This window comes from Gopherus flavomarginatus, chromosome 14 (assembly GCF_025201925.1).
Source record: "Gopherus flavomarginatus isolate rGopFla2 chromosome 14, rGopFla2.mat.asm, whole genome shotgun sequence".
NCBI lineage: Eukaryota > Metazoa > Chordata > Testudines > Testudinidae > Gopherus > Gopherus flavomarginatus.
The window spans coordinates 6,089,060-6,109,147 of record NC_066630.1 but is presented as its reverse complement, the minus strand read 5'-3'; the positions used below and the strand labels follow the sequence as shown (position 1 = coordinate 6,109,147).

At 45.8% G+C, this 20,088-nt stretch overlaps 1 protein-coding gene across 1 annotated transcript in view; it reads right to left on the bottom strand.

The window, feature by feature from the left end:
- Window positions 1-4,473: 4,473 nt before the first annotated feature.
- The window catches only part of SLC7A5 (solute carrier family 7 member 5), a 63,792-nt gene continuing 48,177 nt past the window's right edge, over window positions 4,474-20,088 (bottom strand). Inside the window, 4 exon segments of the mRNA XM_050922603.1 lie at window positions 4,474-11,523; window positions 14,883-15,060; window positions 17,117-17,266; window positions 18,733-18,829. Coding sequence (XP_050778560.1) covers window positions 11,468-11,523; window positions 14,883-15,060; window positions 17,117-17,266; window positions 18,733-18,829 — 481 coding nt within the window. The 3' untranslated portion in view covers window positions 4,474-11,467.

The window sequence follows — 20,088 nt, the reverse complement described above, 5'->3', positions numbered from 1 at the left end:
CTTGCACCCTTAGGCATTTTGAAAATCTCACACATAGCATGCAGTAAGAGAGATCTTAACAAAGACCAAAGAACAAATGTAAACTTGTGAATCATGTAAGAATGTAACCCCAGAGAAGATAAAAGTAAGCTTTGCTGTAGCTCCCATGGTTTATGCCTATTTAGGCTATGTCTACATTACAAGCTTTTAGAGACATGGCTATGTGGCTACAGCCGTGCCGCTAAAAGTCATGCAGTGTAGCCGCTATTTGTCAGCTCTCCTGGCAACAAAAAACTTCCACCCTCAACAAGCGGCATTTGCGCTGTTCACGCTGGTGCTTGTCACTGGCAAAACTTTTGTCTTTTGGGGGGTAAGTGGGGGTTAACACCTCTGAAAGACAAAAGTTTTGTAGTTCAATTGCCAGTGTAGACATAGCCTTAGACTCAGGCTTCAAAGCAGATGCAATTTGGTTTAAAACAGTGGATTGCAAAAGAGCTCTTTACGCAAAACAGAAGTTGGTTATTTTCTCTGAGATCATTCGCAAGGACCCTCCACACACACTTCTTTTTAACATATCCTAGCAACCTCCTTTACCCTTGTGTTGTTCTAATGTTAATGCTTACCAGCTAGCTTCTGATTCAAATATCTGTAGGGCACAACAACTGGAATAAGTGATGGGTAATTGGTGGGTATTAAGTGGGATTTCAACTGATCCAAATCCAGGAACAATTTCCCTGAAATGCATATTTGAGCAAGGCTCTAAGACAACGACGGTTAACAATATCCCAGGGCAAAATGTGAATCCAATTTGATGTTCAGGGACAAACACACTGGCAGAACTCATTTCACTGGGGAGCAAGGTTCCTTGCAAGGCAGTCTATTAAGGAGGCATCTAGCTTAGAAGGCACTTAAATTAGGGGATGGAGGTCCAGCCCCATAGCAAACTTTTCTCACGGTCCTGGTCTTCACACACAATATGTAAGAGTTAAGATGCTTACTGAGACTAGACTCTGCAGCTATGGATTTCATCTGGTAACATCAAACGTGAAGGTTTGATGAAGCTTTCACAGTGACATTAACACCACCACTGCCACCACCTAGCCCTTAAATAGCAGTTTTCATCTGTCAATCTCAAAGATGTTAGACTGCACGACGCTGGGAGTGGGGACAGTGATTTTGTTCTAGGTTTGTACAGGACCTAGTTCAATGGGGTCCTGGTGCATGGATAGGAATCCTAGGCACTGTGGTAATACAAATAATAAATAATAATGTTCTTACACAAATGGGGTAAGGATCAATTCGTGCACGGGAAGTGACTGGCCCAGGAACAGAACCCAGCTCTTCTGAGTCCCAAGCTAACCACCCAACCCCACTGCCGTTCTCTAAAATGTTGCACATGCATCTGTTACTCCCTGTTACAGAGCAGGAAGCGGGGCGGATTTGACCTGGGAACGTTGCAGGAGAGTTACATTGGGATGGAGGACTTCCCCTGAAGGAAGCTACCTGAGCCAGGAGGGGGGTTGGGATCTTCTTCCAGGGAAACTGAACAAAGAAGAGGAGGACCTGGGGGGAGGGGGAAGAGAGCTGTGGGAGGAGGTTTTGTTTTCAGTCTTGGGCTGGGTGATGCAACGCAGGGAACCCCAAGCTGGGGTCTAAGCTCCCTAAACCCCCCAGAAGGACTTGATTGAGGGGTTATGGCTGAACCTACACGCTCCACTTGGGACTGTGTTCCTGTCATCTAATAAATCTTCTGTTTTACTGGCTGGCTGAGAGTCACGGTGAATCTCAGGAAGAGGGGTGCAGGGCCCTGACTTCCCTACACACTGTGACAATCCCACTATTGAAAAATGCACCCATTTTCCTGATACTTTCCTTATAGTTTTAACACCCTCATAATACAGGGATTTTGGAAATTAACAGCTGGCAACGTTTTCACATAAAGGTCCATCTGCAGCCTGCTTACCACAAAAGCATGGGGATATATGTTCTTCTTATAAGATTTGTTTCCATGGGGTGGAGTATAAAGACAAGAGATTTAACTGTAAATTAAACACAAGATACTCCTTGTGTTGATGCACTGAAAATTGCCATGTACTCACAAAAGACGCTAATGCAGAGTTATTTCGCCTTAAGCATGTACCAAAAAAAGCTTCATCCTCTCCCAAACCTCCCACTTAATTATTTTGTTATACAATGTCTTCATCTAAAAGAGGCCACTTTGGCTTAAAATGTCAGGGGACTATTCCCAGTAGGGCTTTGATGTCTGCTTTCAGAGCCAGCACTACCATTCAGCCATGCTTGCTTAGGACAGACAGTTATTAATGGAGGAGAAGTCAAAGGTGACCTTCGAATAGAATAATGAGCTGGACGCTGCCCGTTTATGCTTCTTTATATTTATGATGCAGAAAAAGGGATGGAAGGTTTATGCTCATTCCTTCCTACACAAATGTTGTATGCATTAGAAATTCAGGTCTTGTGAACCCTGGAACATAATGAGGGTGATAGGGAACCAGCAAAATGATACCATCACAAGAGTGAAATCTGCACAAATTTGAGAAGCAATTGCATGGGACTGTCTAAAACTGCATTTTGTTTAGTTTTGTCTACAGCTATTTAGTTTCAACACTTCAAGAACACTGGGTTGAAAGGATGCCTTGGTTAGAGTTAGTAGCCCCACCCTTTCGATTAAGAGCCGACAGCACACGTCTGGAGACCTGCAAGCCATTCTCCAACAGAACCAGGGACAACTGGACTGGGGAGTGCATACTTATTTGCATGGGGCCCACAGCAGGAACCATCTTTATTTTGTGTCTTGCACACTACAGATGGATGACATAAGAATAACTCATTTTTTAGAGTTTCGTTTAGTATAACTGTAAGTGGAGCTACCATCACTTCCCTTGAGGGACCTACTGCACAACCCAATCTCTCTCTCACTGAATTTGCCAGCATCAATTATCACTTTAGTAAATTGCATCATCCCTATATTTAATTATCCTTGCACTAATTTATTCAGCACTAAATTATCCTTTTATTTATTCCATCTACTCCAGTATTATACACACTAGTCCCATCTGTAGCAAGGTGGTGGAATACCCGACAGCCCCGCGTAGGGATCAGCCTCCCTTAGCACCAGCTCACTTGAAAGCCAGCCGCCGGAGAGGCCAGATGCCTGTGGCCTAGCTCTGGGTTGGGACATGCCGGCAGGCTGCGGCCAACATGAAGACTGGCTGGGCCAGCCAAGCCTACCCCTGGCCAGCTACCCCGAGGAGCAGCCGAGCCTACCCCTCACCCGCTACCCGGAGGAACCGATGGTGCTGGAAACCTCCGAGGACACCGTCCTAACCCAGGTACCCTACGAGGGGGAGTCCGGAAGTAGCCCGGGGGCCGTCAACCCTGATCTGGCCGCAGCTCAGCCAGAACCCAAGTCAGTGTGTTGCGGTCAGGATCCCCACTGACACAGCAGGGAGTCTCCTGCTACTGCTAGGGCCCCAGGCTGGATGCAGTGGAGTGGGTGAGCCTGCGTCCCCCGTCACCCGACTCACGGGTGGTAGTCTCTCCCTCGCACCAGCCTGAGCTCCAGACTGTGTGTTTGGTGCCCCATCCTGGGGCCCATAGCAAACTATTGCGAGGCAGTGGGATCCCCCACAGCCCCGCGGGGGAACGAGCCTCGGCCGAGCCCTTTTACACCATCCTAGCGAATTCCCCTTTCTCATTAGTGTTCACATCCTTTAAGTATTTGTAGGCTGGTGTTATGACCTGCTTTCATTGTTTCATAGCCAAGCTATACATGTTTAGCACCTTTAATCTCACTGCCAATCTTCAAGCAAACTTAAGTCTTTTTTATTGCTCTTCTCTGAACTTCCCTCCAGTTTGCAGAAAGAGTTCTGCCAAGGTCTATTACTTCCCAACTGTAGGACCCCATCCTTCTGTTTATGCTGCCCAAACATGCAGAGGGGCTTTTTAGGGGGTGGGGTACTTTTATCACATGACAATCTGTCTCACTGTCACACCTAGGTCTCTTTTGGTATTACTGCTTTCCAGATTTCTCCTGCCCATTGACAAGTCTAGCCCCATCTATCAGAACACACAGAAATGAACAACAGTGGTTCAAAATTCAGGAGTTACAACATCTGGGTTCTTTTCTCAGCTTCAGCACAGACTTCATTGATTTATCCCAGGTCATACCACTTCTCTCTGCTTTCACTTCCCCATCTGTAAAATGGGGCTCATAATAAACAGTTGACAAGGGAGTTATTAGAGGACAAAGCTTCATGTGTGTGAGGGGCTTTGAGATCTTCTGAATGAAGCTGATATGGAAGTGCAAATTATCTTTGTTACGTTATGTTACTATGCCAGCACCCATATGCAAGTGGAACCCTTGAAAATGCAATTCAGAGGTCCATGTCAAATGACATCATTAGATTTATGGTTTTTTTTTAAAAAAAGACAAAGCAGGCAATTTTTTGTAAATAAAAGTTTTCAAGGCAAAGACCAGCAACAACAGTTATAATTCATATTTCAGTGATCAAATAAAAGCCAAAACATTCTAATGTAACAGACTTGTTAACCAGAAATAATAAAACAATTGAGAAATAGAGAAAAATAATATATTGCATTACACATTTCATTGTACAAGGCAATTTGATTAAGTTACAAATGACTGACAGAACAGCACTCTAGGTCAAACTTGGAATAGCCATGTTGACAAGAACGCAAACATTGTAAATAGACAGCACTTACTGTAGAAATATTAAGACTAAAGATATTTACCCATTAAAGCGAACAGAAAATCATCTAGATCAACCATAAAATTAGTAGTTTTTTTTTTAAAAAGCAACCAGGTGTAACAAAATCCTAACCTATATCTAGATTTTTTGTTTGTTAAGAAAATTAAAACAACAAAAGACAACAAAAAAACTTATATTATCTTTAAAAGAAAGACATTTCTAGAAAGTCAGATTATTCACTAGGTGCAAAATTCATCCTGTTTTTGTTCAGAGGGCCAGCGCGAGGCCTACACAACACTTAAAACTCCCATTTTAAGGGCTTAAATGGGACTTAGTCTTCTCACTGTCCTTCTGAACAAACAAGGAGCAAAGTTCTCCCTATACGTGAAATTCATCACAGTGCAGAAAACCCAAAGCCATCTGCATCACTTGGCCCCTCAACATGGGCCTGAATATGGCACGCAGAACGTTGTGCAGATCTTCTGCACTGGGGTGAATGTCACACTAAAGGGAATAATTTAGGTATAAAGGCTCCCTTGGCCTTTTGCAATTAATTCAATATTTAAAAAAATATTTTTTGTATTAAACACTACAACTGGAGGAAGGGACATCGTTTCTAAAGCAAAGAACAACAGTGATAAAAAGCAGCTAAGGACAGGACCTGTGAACAGCAGGTCTCTAAAGGGCCATCATCTAACACTAGGGACATCTTCTAAATATTCCTCACTGTTAAAAACAACGGTTCAGCTCCACCAGTGCTAGAAACATTGAGAGCCCTATTAGATGGGCTGCCAGTTGCCGCCATACCTTGAGCACAGTCACCCTGTTCAAAGCAGGTCTGCTTGACATCTTGCTTAGACTACCAGCAGCAGCCAGTGCCCATCTACACGACAGTTCCCAATGCTGCAGTGGAGAGAATGGTAAGAAACTCCCCTACCATGGCCCGAGCCAGAGTGAGGCTGAAGCCCCATGACTCCCAGTGGAGTCAGTGAAAACTGAGAGGAGCTAAAGCATCTTTCATGATCAGACCCCACAAAACCATGTGCTACTATTCTCATGCAGGCAAAATACCCACGAAAGTCAAGAGACCAAATTCATCACAACCACAACTGGGTGCAGCCTCCATGAAATATTCAGCAGCCTAGGGAACTTTATAACTTCCATGGGAGTTTCACCTGAAGGAGTGTTGAGGTTTGGCCTGAAGTCAGTATCTTGAACTCCACTGTCCTCACGGGAGGATGCCACTTCCTGCAGCTGGATAAAGCAGCTACTATGTGGGCTCCCAGTGTGAATACAAGGCTGTAATTGATGCCAGAGAGTCCTGCTGATGTGAAAAATGTCAGACAGCTCAGTGCCTGAGCTTCAGCAAAGGTCCTGGAGGAAATTAAAGCCATCTCACTTCTGGCCTGCCTCATTTCAGCTCTAACAGAGGACTCAAACTTTAAGAACATTGTTTCAATATATTTTTTAAATTAAAAAAAAATTCTTAGTGGTTCAACAGTTCTTTTAGCCTTCCCTTTGATGTCACTGAAAGGGGGTTATGCAACCCTTTTATGAAAATGCAGCAGTGCCTCACAGTAGAGGCTCTCTAGTGTTTTGTAAATGGTAGCGTTTGGAATTCTTACCATCGAATACGGTAACATCTGTTTAAGCTTTCAGGGGGCTTTCACAGACAAAAGGGAAAAGACCTCCCAGTGTCACCACTAAATGGAAAATGACCCTGTCATGTTCAGACAAACCTAAACATGCATTCCAGAAACATCTTCAAATCATCAGGTACCGTCTTCCTTCCAATCACTGCCAATGGCCAAGTTATTTATGAATCTGTAGCGCTGATTAATGAGCACAGCCTGCTCCACCTCTCCAGTCTATGTCACAATTCAGCACTGGAGATAAACTGACCGCAAGAAAGCCACACCAAGGAATTTCAGTTTTACTCCCATCTCAGCTGTCAGCATTGCTTGAAGCAGGGAAAAACAACAGAGCAATGTAATACGGGTTTCAATCAAATTGGACGATCTTTAAAGTTTGCTGGACAGCAACAAGGTATGTACAGTGGGTGCCACTAAAACCCTGTTTACCACAACACAATATTTGGAAGGGGAAATGTTGCACATACTTCAGGAAGTTTAATTAGCCAGGAAATCATTTGTTTTTTAAATGATACCATCCATTGTATTTCACCTGCCCAGCAGAACTTACACTGAAGTCATAGTTAAACCCCTGAAACCATCTCTATGAAATCCCAGCTGGCATGGTTTACTTGGCATTATTTTGCCAGAATGGATGTGGGTAATAAGGGCAAAGTCTCATTTCAATTAGGGTGGATGGTTATGGGTTAGGGGGAGAGAGAGAGAGGAAGAGCCCTATAACACATTGGGGAATGTGCCCACTGAATCAAGGACCCCTCTCCCTTACTCTCTAGGTAACAATAAGGGAAGATTGCCATGAACATTCAGTGATAATTATTTCCCTGCAATTAATCCTAAAAACTAGTTGTCATGGTCCCATACACTCTACTCTATTAACACTACAGTAAGGTGTAGCTGTTGGAGTCACAACTGCACAACACTATGCTATAAAATTTGTTTACAAGATACTTAGCTGGTTGGGAAAATTTACTAAATGGCAACATCAAATAGTCATTAATTAGTATTTTACAAGTAACACTGGTTTCGTTTGAGTGTGTGCGAGGAGAGGGTTAGCCTCTCTCTTTTGGGTCATCCAGAACATACAATAGGATGATTAGTCACAGGCAAAACCATGTCTAGTCTGGATGACTTATATGCAGTCTCTCCAGACCCCCTCTGAGCTCCTCATGTCCCCTGTCAGCTGGCACATTTCATCCTGCTTTTGATCAGAAAGGCAGCAGTCTTTCGTTGGATGTACTCTATCCTAGCTTAACAAGTCCAGCCTCAAAGCCGGCATCTCCAAGCTTCAGAATGATAATTATGCACCTTAGCACTGGGATGTAGATTCTGCTGACAGCATCTATATTTGTAACAGCAATTTCTTCTCTTTGCCAAAACTGCTTTCAATGTTTTTTCTCCCCAAAGAAAATTCATTCAGTTTTACTCCTTTACCCATTCCCTCCCCAACCCTCCAAAATACATACATCTAGGCCACCATCCTCTCGATGAAGAGGACTACCTGGGATTCCCTTCCAAGACAATCAGTCTGGTCCCTGAAAGATGAACTTGCACACTGGGAAAACTCAGAATGAGATTTCAACCTTGGTCTACCAGGTACTCCTCCTGCATCATCCTGTGGTGATGCCGCAGTTGTTTTGATGACAGAGTTATTGCCATAGAAACAATGGTGATGTCATAACGGAGCATCATTTCACTGCAGGAGCACGCAGACTGACATGAGAGAAAACTCTTCACTTCACTTCAATGTCAGGAAGGAAAGTTATTAAAGAGAAGCAAGCAGGTTTTAATTAAGACTTGTTAAAAAAATGAAAAATGAACTCCCCAGTGTGAAAATCCTTCTGTACACACTGGTCTTAAAGGTTAAACAAGAGGAAATCCATTTGCATCTCTTCTTCACCCCTGAAGCTAGTGCAGAGATGAATGCAAACCAAGCAACGCCAAAACTCTGGGGAGCTGTGGAGCCAGATCTGAACTTTTTGTGACTTCAGCACAGCTACTAATTTACTTCAGCTTGGGGTGGGGGAGGGATGAAAAACCCTCTCTCCTCCCATCCCCGATAATTCTGCAGTTGGCTACATGGCACTTAAAGTCCCTGCCAGCCAAGGGGACTAGAGCCCAAGTCGAGAAATTCAACCCTGGTACCCCATGTGGCTGGTCCGAAGAACACTAAACCCTAAAAGAAAAGAAAATCTAGCACTAGTGAAAGGTGTCAGATTGCCTGAGGTGCTCCGTCCGCAGAAGAGGTACTGACTGCGCACGCGGTGGCAGTGCAAATCTCCCTTTGCTGTCTTGCCAAAGCACCTCAACCCTGATCTGGAGGAGAGAAGCTCAGATTCCCTGGCCCATGAGTTGTTCACCTGTCCACTAGGAATGGTCTGAGACCTACCAACCCACTGCACAGAGTTCCCCTCAACAGCTATCAGACGTGTCACTACCGACACAAGTTGGATTGGAATAGGTGACCTAGCAGGGAGATGTTTTACAGGACAAATGAGCCATCCGCTCCTCCAATCATACTTTCTAAGAACAAGGAGAATTTTTTTTTTTTTAAAAATAGCAGCAACAGTGCTGCTTATATAACTTGTTGATTTAACTACAACCATTGGTCATTTTCTCCAGATGGTCTTAGGAGATGCTGCTATATGGAACTGCTACAAGCTGCCTAGCCTCCTGGCAACACAGCTTCATAAAAGGACAGTGCATCAACTAAAGGCTTCAATATGCTTATTGCCTCTCTTTCCAGAGATCTTCCATGCTGACAAAAGAATGCAAAACAAAGCAGAAAGACAACTGCCAGAGGCAGAGTTCTAAGCCCCTAACTCTACAGGGTTACTACTTCAAAATATCCTGCTTTACAAAAAACCTCAATACTGCAGGGTACAAGTTTAACTACTCTTTTCTAAGGGAGGGGATGACCAGGCAAAAGCATAAAGGAGACTCTGGAAGTGACTAGCACAGCTCACTTAAGGAAAATATGCTTTTGCTTTTCAAAGAGAACATCACTTTTCACACAGATGAATTCAGGGCAATTTGTTACAGAATTTGGGGCCCTGTGTCCTGCTAAAGAGACAGATTTTTTAGGTAAGGAACCAATACAGTCCTTAAGAGAATGCCCTTGACAACATGGGAACATAATAGGTTACAGCACTCTGTATGAGAGCATGAGTCTATATTCAAGTTGGAATGGGAAAGTTGGCTCCCTATAGTCACCCAGAAAACAGAGACACATTCACATGGTCCACAGAACTGCAGATCCTGGTTGGCATCCAAAGCAGTGCCACCCTCTGGAAGGCAGAACGTCCTAGAAAGGTCTAATGCCAGCCAACCAGAATCCGGTGCTGCAGCTTTACATGAAGGAGCACTTTTCCAACATCGCTTCAAGGAACGGTGAGAGAAGGAGATCAGTTAAACTGATGGTAGACGGGTAGCAAAGTGATCCCTGAGGATCCCCCGTTTGGGGACACTCACTACCCCAGACTTACTTAGTCCCATCTCCTCTGAATACACTTCTAGAAGAAACATGAGTACTGCATTAATAAAGCCATCACAGCAGCCAATACACTGACATGCAATCTGTGAGTTTGAGCTAGGAGAGTCCATTCCAGATATTCTCTGTATGACTTGTTTAAGAGCAAGCATCAATTACTCTGAATGCTGATGGAGTGCGCCACTTGTCGGCATGGCACTGAGCTGTGTATGTGCTTGACTCGAACCAGTCTTCAGGATAATGTAGAATGCAGCCATCTCACCACCTGGCCTTCTGCTCATTTTTCAGAAGGTAGCTTAAACTTCCCATGAAACGCTGCCCTTGGACCCTCACCTCTACCCCAGTACTAATTTACAGGAGTAGATGATATGCATTCTGGGTACTCGAGGCTAATGATGGACTAGTGTAACTAGAAAAGTAGCCTGGCATGCTGGCCTAATAACCAAGAGAGGGCTAAGACTGAACAGCAGAAAACAGGCAACTGAGCATGATCCAGATTGCTCTTTTCAGCATCAGAATGAAATCAAAATACACGTACACGCCCCAGGCTCTCGGAGACATTAATTCTGCTTCACCCTGGGCTTTCGCATATCACTGTCATGGCACCTCACTGGCAGACTCCAAAGCATCCAGAAGAATATATTTGTGTGTGCGGGGGCATGCATGTGCCAATTATCAAACAACACCTCTCAAACACTCTGTGCTTTGCAAACATCTCTAAGAATTTGCTAATATTTATTTTAAGTCGGTAAAAAGCAGAAACACTTGGGAGTCCCTGAGGTGGGGGGAAAACCCAAAACCATATATATATATATATATATATATATATATATATATATATATCCAATGGATTACAGCTTTAGTATCACTAAAAACAATAATAAAAAAATTTCATGGGGGGCAGCAAAAAAGGGCCAGGGATCCAGTTGAAATCAGTGCAAGTCCTTGTTTAATATCAGCATCATGTCTATCTCTGTCCATTTGTTGTGTCTACTTGTTCCCAGGAGTGTTTAGCCTTCCAGAGATCTCACTTGGTAAGCTGGCTGGGTTCGTTGCATTTGAAAGAAAATGACTTGGAGGACTGTTCTGCAGCCCTGTGACAGTGTGAAATCCCCGTCCCTTGCACAGGCACATGTGTAACACTGACTGCCTTGGAATTTCTGTTTCATTTAGCAGATTCAGCTGCAGCCACTGTGATGGAGAAACTAAATGCTAACCTTAAATTAAAACAAGACAACAAATAAGCACAAACAGAACCGAAGTCCAGCCATCAATCACACACACAGAGACACACACACAGACAGAGAGTGCCTGACCAGTTTCCTGGTAACCAGACATGCTGGAGCCTCTTGAGGATACCAGTAGAAACTCCTCTTCCTCAACTAAATTCGTACCCCAAGAACTCTTCTTCAAAGTGTTGCTCAGCTGCCTGGCTTGTTGGTGGTGATGAGGCCAGGGAGGGGAAAGCAGGGCACACCAGGGAGTGGAGTCTCAGGGATGCAGCAGCTCTGCCAAGGTGCTCAGGGTATCTAGATTTATGAGGGATCAGAAGGATTTTCTTTTGCGTTGTTTTAAAATAATATTGTGCGTTTCCCCGAGCCGAACATCTTTGCTTTTCCTCAAGACTCTTGAGGAACCACTTCCATCAGCTTCTGGCACAGGACTGTCACGGAAACTGAATGGGAGGAAACAAGAGCACATTAAAGGCACCGGAATGCAAGTTTTACTCATTTCAGCCTGGCGAGCTGGTAGCCTGTTTCATGATTCTCTACCTCAAAAGGCCTGACAGGGCAGCCGTCCCACTTTTTTCTTTCAAAGGAGTCTGTCTAAATACCTCATAGGTCTTCATTGCAAATCAAATACAGTTACTGTTGGCCTAACATTGTAGTTATGTTCCTGAAAAATGCTACTTTAAGCTTATACCTGGTATAAGTTTTAAACAAATGTAATACTGTACATAGCGATGATGATTGTGAAACTTGGTTGCGGTGGTGGAGTCAGAGGGTGAGATATTTCCCAGGGAATGCCTTACTGCTAAATGATGAACTAGCACTCGGCTGAGTGAGCCCTCAAGGGTTAACACATTGTTGTTAATGTAGCTTAACACTCTACAAGGCAGCACAAATGGAGGGAAGAAACATAGCATGGCAGAGAGAGACAGAGACACACACCGTGTGTGTGTGTGTGTGTGTGTGTGTTACAGAGAGAGCGTCACACATTGTGTGTGTGTGTGTGTGCATCTGAAGATGCATCTGAAAGCTTAGGCCCAACGAAATCTGTTAATCTTTAAGGTGCCACCAGACTCCTTGTTGTTTTTGTGGATACAGGCTAACACAGCTACCCCGGTGTGTGTGTGTGTGTGTGTGTGTGTGTGTGTGTGTGTGTGTGTGTGTGTGTGTGTGTGTGTGTGTGTGTGACACACACACACATACTGTGTGTGTGAGAGAGATACGCATTGCCCCCACTCTAAGTACATTGCCTTTTTAAGTAGATCAGCAGGTTGAGACAGCAACTGCTGCTAGCAAGCTCCCTCCGTCCTGAGCCCTGTCGTGTCCCCCCAGCTCTGTGGAGATAGGGTACAGGAGCAGGGGGAGCACCTCTCTCCCTCTCCTGCCCCCTCCCCCCCGGCACAGCAAGCAGGAGGCTCCCAGGAGCAGCTCCACGGCAGAGGCCAGGAGCAGGACACGGCAGTGTGGGGAGGGACAGCTGAAATGCCCGGCAATTGATAGCCTGCTGGCCAGGTGCACAGGGAACTTGGGGGAGCTGATGGGGGGCTGCCGGTCCACCCTGATACCAAGCTCCAACGGGCTGCTCTATCTGCAAGCAATGGAGAAAGCAGGCGGCTGCCAAACAGCGTTATAAGGGAGCAATGCGCAACTTTAAACGAGCATGCTCTCTAGTTGATCAGCAGTGTAACAACGATACAATGTTAACCAGGACGACATTAAGTGAGGAGTTACTGTACCAAGGCTATATGCTGCCTCACTCCTTATCCACAACTTCCATCTGTAACAGCAAGACTTTGTGCATAGAATAAGTGTAAAAATTAACCCGATGTCGGCGTCAGAGTATGTGTATTGACTACATGTACATGTCTAAATCCAGTCTTATTAACTGCACACTCATGGGAATGATCAGTTATTACTGTACATATGGGCACATGCTATTTAACACATGCATATAATTAAGGCCCAAATTACAGAACTGTACATGCAGTTACTGCCGAGTCACAGTAATGGTGCATACATGTTGTGAGACAGCATTTTTGCTTGCCTGGTTCTGAATATCTGATCCTGTACATGCATCTTCCTTAAGAACACAGCAGTGTTGCACTGTCACAAGCAACCAACACAAGGGCAAATCAGAATGTGCAGCCCAATGCTTATGCACAACTTTGCAACAACAGAAGAGGGGGGCACATGCACAACGGAGGGGGGAGGAGATTTAGTTAGGAAACATTACAACTGCAAATTTATAAGAGGGGTATAAATTGTAAGATTTTTTTGAAAACATAAGTTACCTTGACCGTGTCTTTTTAAAGTGTGTTTCAATGGTTCTGTGCCATCACTACTACACTGAGTGTTCTCTGCACATGAGACAATCTTGGCAGATACAATTAACAGGGATTCTGATGAGCTGGATCTGATCAGATTATCTACAGCAGGGGTTCTCAAACTGGGAGTCGGGACCCCTCAGGGGTTCACGAGGTTATTACATGGGGGGTCGCGAGCTGTCAGCCTCCACCCCAAACCCCACTTTGTCTCCAGCATTTATAATAGTGTTAAATATATAAAAAACTGTTTTTAATGTATAATGGGGGGTCGCACTCAGAGGCTTGCTGTGTGAAAGGGGTCACCAGTGCAGAAGTCTGAGAACCCCTGATCTACAGTATATTAATACACACGTGGGCATAAGGCTCATGTGTTCCTAATTAGACACTTGTCAGATTTCTTATTTTGTGTTCTTGGACTATTTGCTCTATTCTCTACTTAAAAGCCTGTCCTGGTGGAACATAATTAATATGCTAATTTGCAACTCAGCTGCTGTGGAAATAGCTTTACCAAGAACTAAGCCTGAAACTTAGAATTAACAAAACAAAAAAAAAAAAAAAAAAAAAAAAAAGTCCTGAGCACTGTTAAAAAGCACTGTTCTTGTTAATAAAAAGCACATAGATAAGGTTTGGCATTTCTGCTTGTCTGCTTTTCTAGGTCAGGCAGCTGTATTAGAGTCTCAGACAGATGGTGGAGTTTAGTTACTTAGACAACACAGCTTGACTTTCTTGAATCAGTTGTTCAGACAGAGATTAGGTGGTGCCAGGCAGAGCTTTCCATCCCTGAACACTCACTATAGTGTAGACATTGACAGCTGAGACACACCTATATTACATGAATACCTTACAAATAAAGCTCCTAAGAGAATCTACCAGGATATTGCCCCTTCCCTGGCTGTGCTGTCTTACACTGATGGTAGGGAGGGCATTGAATGCACCAGGACCGGTCTCCACTGGCTATGTGAAATAGACAACATGTTGGGGACTAATTCTGATCTCACCTTCATTCGAATTAGCCTCATTGCACTCAGATTTTTACACTGTATCTCCATCCCCCTTCCCACCTCACCCAGCGGGATATTTTCCTCTGCTAATAAAGCTGTGACATCGCAGCTCTTTGGGGGGCATAAGAAAGGCAGCCTCAGCAGCTCGCTAGGGATTTATGTCCCAAAGCAGCATCACTACCCTGTTTGCGCGCGGGGAGTGGGGGGGGGGAGGGGAGAGGGAGGCAGAAGCTTCATGTGTTTGGTCTGTGATTTGCCATTACAGCAGGTGGACCATCATTCTGGGTGCCTGGCCCACAAGCTGACCAACCCATTACTAGTTGGACTGTTTAACAGAAACCCATTAAAAACCCATTGTAGACCTTTGCAATACGAATTACAGCCAATGCTACCTGCTGAGCATGCTTAGTAAGAAATGAAACATTATCTATGGCGCCAAAGACAAAGGTGCACCCTGCAAAGGCTGAACCTATAACTTACAGATGCTTTGGAGGATCCACTTGGGTTTGTTTTTCCACCAAACCCCAAATATGTAAACGGGGATCCCACTGAGGATGATAGCAAAGCCGATAGCACATTCCACTGGTGTCATCCAGAAGGAGACCACAATCAGGAATAAGCAGGCCAGGATGAAGAAGATGGGCAGCAAGAGGTTAACCTGGACACAGGAGACAAGAAAGGGATGGGAAGTTAGTTAAGGAGGATCTGAAACAGGCAATTGAAGTTTATCTCCCTGCAATGTGTGTGGTGGGTTTTGACCTGGGAGGGGAAGTGTTTAGATTCTGAGAGAGACTCTTTGCAGATGATACCCCTGACTGCTCACCACTGGGAATGAGAAGTTGTGGATTTTTAGTTTCGCTCTTCATCCATCAAACGTGGCAACACCCTTGTTTTACAGAGGACATAAATAAGGCACTTGAAGGGCTGGGTGGTCTAGTGGTTAGCATACCTGACTTCTGGCCCCTTTTTTCCCTGGCAGAGGTGCCTGGTTGCTAACCTTAGATGAGGAACTTTCTGGACTCCACTCACATCTGAGTCTCAGCCCTTAAGGGGATATGGTAGAGGGACCCTGGCCCGCCCTCTCCATCTGGTCCCAGCCCAGGGCCCTCTGAAGCAACACTGGCTAAGTCCACTGCTCTGGAATACTTCCTACCGGTGTCCCTTTAGTCTGAGGTGTGGCCCCTATTGTCCAGGCTGTAGTGACTCATCTGGAGTAGCACCCAGGCTGTTAGTGGCATCCTGCCACGGCCTCATGTCCCTCTGGACGTTGGCGGATGTAAGTGTGGAGGGTGCCTAGCCTCACAACGGCCTTCCAGTCAAACAGTACAGTCTGCTTAGTGCTGGGTGCGTCTTCTCAATGGTCTCTCTTGGTCAGGGACGCAGCGCTTCTCCCTGGCGGCTGTCCCGGCCATCAGACTTGCAGTGATGCTCCCCTCCCAGAGAGAGGCAGAGTTACCTCCTGCCTCTTCGCCAGTCAGCCCTGAACTGAGCCAGGCTCTCTCCTTTCCTTCCCCCTCCAGTCCTGGAGCTGGCTGCAGGTACAGATGGATGAGGCTAGCAGGGCCCACAGGCTCTCATCAATCCTTTAGTGCTGGTGTGACATTTCTCTGCTCCATCACAGAGAGGCCAAGTGACTTGCCTAAGGCCACACAACAAATCCCTGATGTACCCGGAATTGGAACCAAGGAGTTCTTGGCTCCCAGTCCCATGCTCAGTCCTTCCATTATATATAAAACTATAGAGTATCTCAATTAACAGTCCCGAACGTGGCAGTATGACTAACATGAGCTGTAGCGATTTAGGTCGTTGCTTCAGAACACCACAGTACTCTTAAAATAAGGGAGCAGAGCCCAGCTTTCAGCAGGAAGCCACTTGCTAAGAGCCATCTTGGGAGCACTGATCTGGGAAGGTCTGTAACATTTGTTGCTTTTTGGCCATCGGTGGCTTGGTGGGGATTTGAGTGCGCTCGGAAGATGACGGGAGAGCATGCCTTTAAGAAGGGCTGAATGACTCCAGTGATTGACACGATCCTGGCCTCTAACCAGATGGGCCCATTGTGCTGCCAGGGTGGCCAAGGACAAATCAAATAAAGTTCTCTCCCATGTAGTTTGTTTTTTAAACAAATATTTTTAAGTCGATTTCACGCTGGTACAAAGCATCCAATTGAGAGCCACACGGGCTGACGTCCTTTACTAATAATCCCCTGAGCAGGTTTAGCACAGAGAGCTTTCCCGTGTGCTGCCCTGCCAAGGTACTGCACCTGTGACGTGGAGGGAATTTCCATGACCCAGGTGTCTCAGCCCTGGGCCTCTATACCAGTGAGGGAGCCAATGAGCATCAGCCGAGATGGGAGTTTTGTGCAACGTGGATTCCCACCTACCAGGAACCAGTCTGGCACCAGCCACTTATTTCACACAGGCCTCTGTTTGTTCACATCTAACTTGGCTTGCTCTAAAGTTGCCCCTCCGCACTGTAAAGCAGCTGCATTTTCCACTCCTCCCTGCACAGATTTTCTCACCCTTACTGCTGAACGAGAAAATTTCTATACGTGGAAGTCACATCCTAGAACACAAAAGAACGGCTCCCCTCCCGGAAGTGCCACCATAAAGCCTCCAGTCCTGCCACCTTCCCACTAGCATCACGGAGCCCCGAGCACAGAGGGAAAAGCTTTGTGTCTGCAGGGCTACCCGCTAGGCTGCCAACACCATCCTCACCTTGATGGGCCTTTCCAGCTCCGGCTTCTTGTAGCGGAGCCACATCATGCCGACGATGGCCAGAGCCACGCAGAGCCAGTTGAAGAAGCTGAAGAAGTTGATGACGGAGAAGATGTCATTGGAGAAGGCGTAGAGCAGGGTCATGAAGCACTGCGGCCAGAAACAGAAGCCATGAGCAAAGGGACAGGCAGGAGAGAACACCATACACTACTCACGACAAGTGTCTGAGAGCAACTGCCTACCATCCAAGAACAGTGAAGGATTTCCAGGCATACGCAGAAGAGGTGGCATAATTTTTACTAATTTAACCAAGTCTGATCACTGCATGGAATTATATCAAAGTGAAACTTGCAATCCAGGGCTATGCTATGGGGATGAGGGCCATATAAACACACACAGAGAAAAAGGAGGGTGGGTTTCTGGAGGATGTAAAGGAGGGGAATTTTCTTAGTGCTCAGGAAACCAAGGGTCTGAACGAGTCAGACAGAATCAGTCACATTAGGAACAGGAAGGCGCTATGGAGCATTTCCCCACACGGCTCTGCTGAATGCACCTCTGTTCTGACACATGCTACCTCTTGTATTCCTGGCCAGAGCACCCTCTATGCAGCTCACCCGATGCATTTCAATCACGACCAGCAGGGCTCTGGGCTACTGCAGTCCTTGATCTCTGGCACAGCTGTACCAATGCCTCCAAATCCGGTCCTGCAGCACCCGCTGCTCTTTCCACCTTGGCATGCGCTCTGTGTGGGCCCCCTGTCCCTCCCCCCAGCTATTCCCATTGTAGACTGAGAATTTGAAGTGCAGTCAGTCTTACAAGGATGCGTGAGGTGGGATCGAGCTGAAACATGGGCTGGATGATTCAGCAGGGATCTCCACTAAGCTAACTGAATCTGTGACCAGGTGATAGTCTATCTGCCCTTCACTTCCTCTTTCACTCAGCCACACTTCCTTCCAAAGGTTTTTATTCTGAAGTGCAGAGACATGTTCTTTTTGCCCCCGAAGACTGTAACTACAGCCGCTGTTCTACAGCTTGTGGGTGCTCTGAGAGCATCAGGGAACATCCAGAGAAAGATTGTAGCACCAAAGTGACACACATTTTCCCCAGGGACCACCAACGACTTTCAATTTACTGGAGCTGGTGGCAGTCTGGATTCTCTGCTGCAAAACTTCTCCCCTCCCCCACATTCCTAGAACAGTGACTTAAGGTACAGTGGTAACAGCTGACACTAACTTACATGCTAAGAAACAGCATATAGCCTTATCAGTGTTGCCTAGCATTTCAGCTTCCTGTGCAGTGCTGCTCTCTCACTAGGACATCCTCATCCCATGCACTCGATTAAACCTAGCAGGACACGTGGGGCCTGGGAGGACTACTCCCTATGGCATACTGGCAGACACTCTGGGGCTTGGCAAAAGGAGATGGAGGAGGTTCACCTTCCACTGGGACAACAAACAGAGATTGTTTGTTTGGATTCAGTGGAGTATTCCACAGTCATTTTCCTGCAGCCCCAGCAGGGGCAGGCATTGATGGACCTTGGCTTGCTCCACCGTCTCAATTCGTTGTGTTCTCTCTGCCATGCGCCATCTTAATCTGAAAGTCCATAGGACACTTACTGTGAAGATGAGAGATGGCACTGGAGTGAGAAGCTTGGGGTGAATCATGGACAGGACAGAGGGCAGGTGACCCTCCCGGGATCCCACGAAGAAAAGCCTGAGGGCAACAGAGCAGTTACTTCACCTGGCACAAGTGCTTGGGAGTCACTCACTCAGTCCAGGTTTGCATTCAGTACAAAACAAGGTACAACAGCGTGACAGACGCATAGGCATTTTGGAGCGAGCCAGGATGAAATGACACTCTGAACCCAACCTGTAGTATGTAGTGATGCACTGCTATTCCAAGTGGCAACAGTGTGCCACTTATGCTCCCCACCACTGCTATTAATTATTTGCATTAGAGTGGCACCAGTTGAGATCAGGGCCTCAACATGCTGACTTCTGCACATATGCAGCTTGCCCTCTACACAGAGAAGGCAGAGGGTGGGAGGAAGAAAGTTTTCTTATCTACATTTTACTGATAGGGAACCAAACCAGCGGGATTAAGTGCCTTACTCCAGGCCACACAGGGAGTCTGTGGCAGAGCCGAGACCTAAACCCAGCTCTCCCGGGTGTCAGTCCACTGCCATCCTCTCTCTTCTTTTTGGGGAATCCTCAGTCTTTGTTTTTGAGGCTTTATAAGCATCTGGGTTTACATTAAAAATGCTTTCTTGAGCACTGCTGTTAAAGTCCAAGTCTATTTATTAGGGTGACCAGACAGCAAGTGTGAAAAATCGGGATAGGTGGGAGGTAATAGGCACCGAATATCGCAACTGTCCCTATAAGATCGGGACATCTGGTCACCCTAGTACTTATTTAGTCTGCAGCTGAAGACACCCAATGACTTCAACAGGATTTTGCCCAAAGACAGTGAGACGAAGGTCTCCGCAAGGATTAGGGATCTGGCCTTTGGATACTGTTTAAGGCAATGATACTCTGCTCACGAGCTGCAAGTGGCTCTTCCATGTGTCTCCTGCAGCCCTCTGCAGCACATGATATTAAAACACTGTGTGATCTAAGTTAACCAACCCAAGTTATAACCAATCAGGATGCTTTTACTGCATTATTAACCAACTGTAGCTGATAAAATACTTGGTCAGTCATTTTGCTGTGAGAATTATACACATATACATATTCATTTACAGGCACAGTGACTAACCGGTCCTCACAGGAGCGTAGATATAGACAGATATATTATATATTTTAAATGAAACACTGAATTCACATGACTGTGGCTCTTCGGGATAATGTCGATCGCTAATTTGGCACTGAGGTCCGAGTGTCTCTGATTTAAGGCCTTTCAAAAAAATGACCACTCTCACTCCTTACACAGTGCACTGCCCCCTCCCTCGCTGCATCTGTCCAGTGGCAGAACCT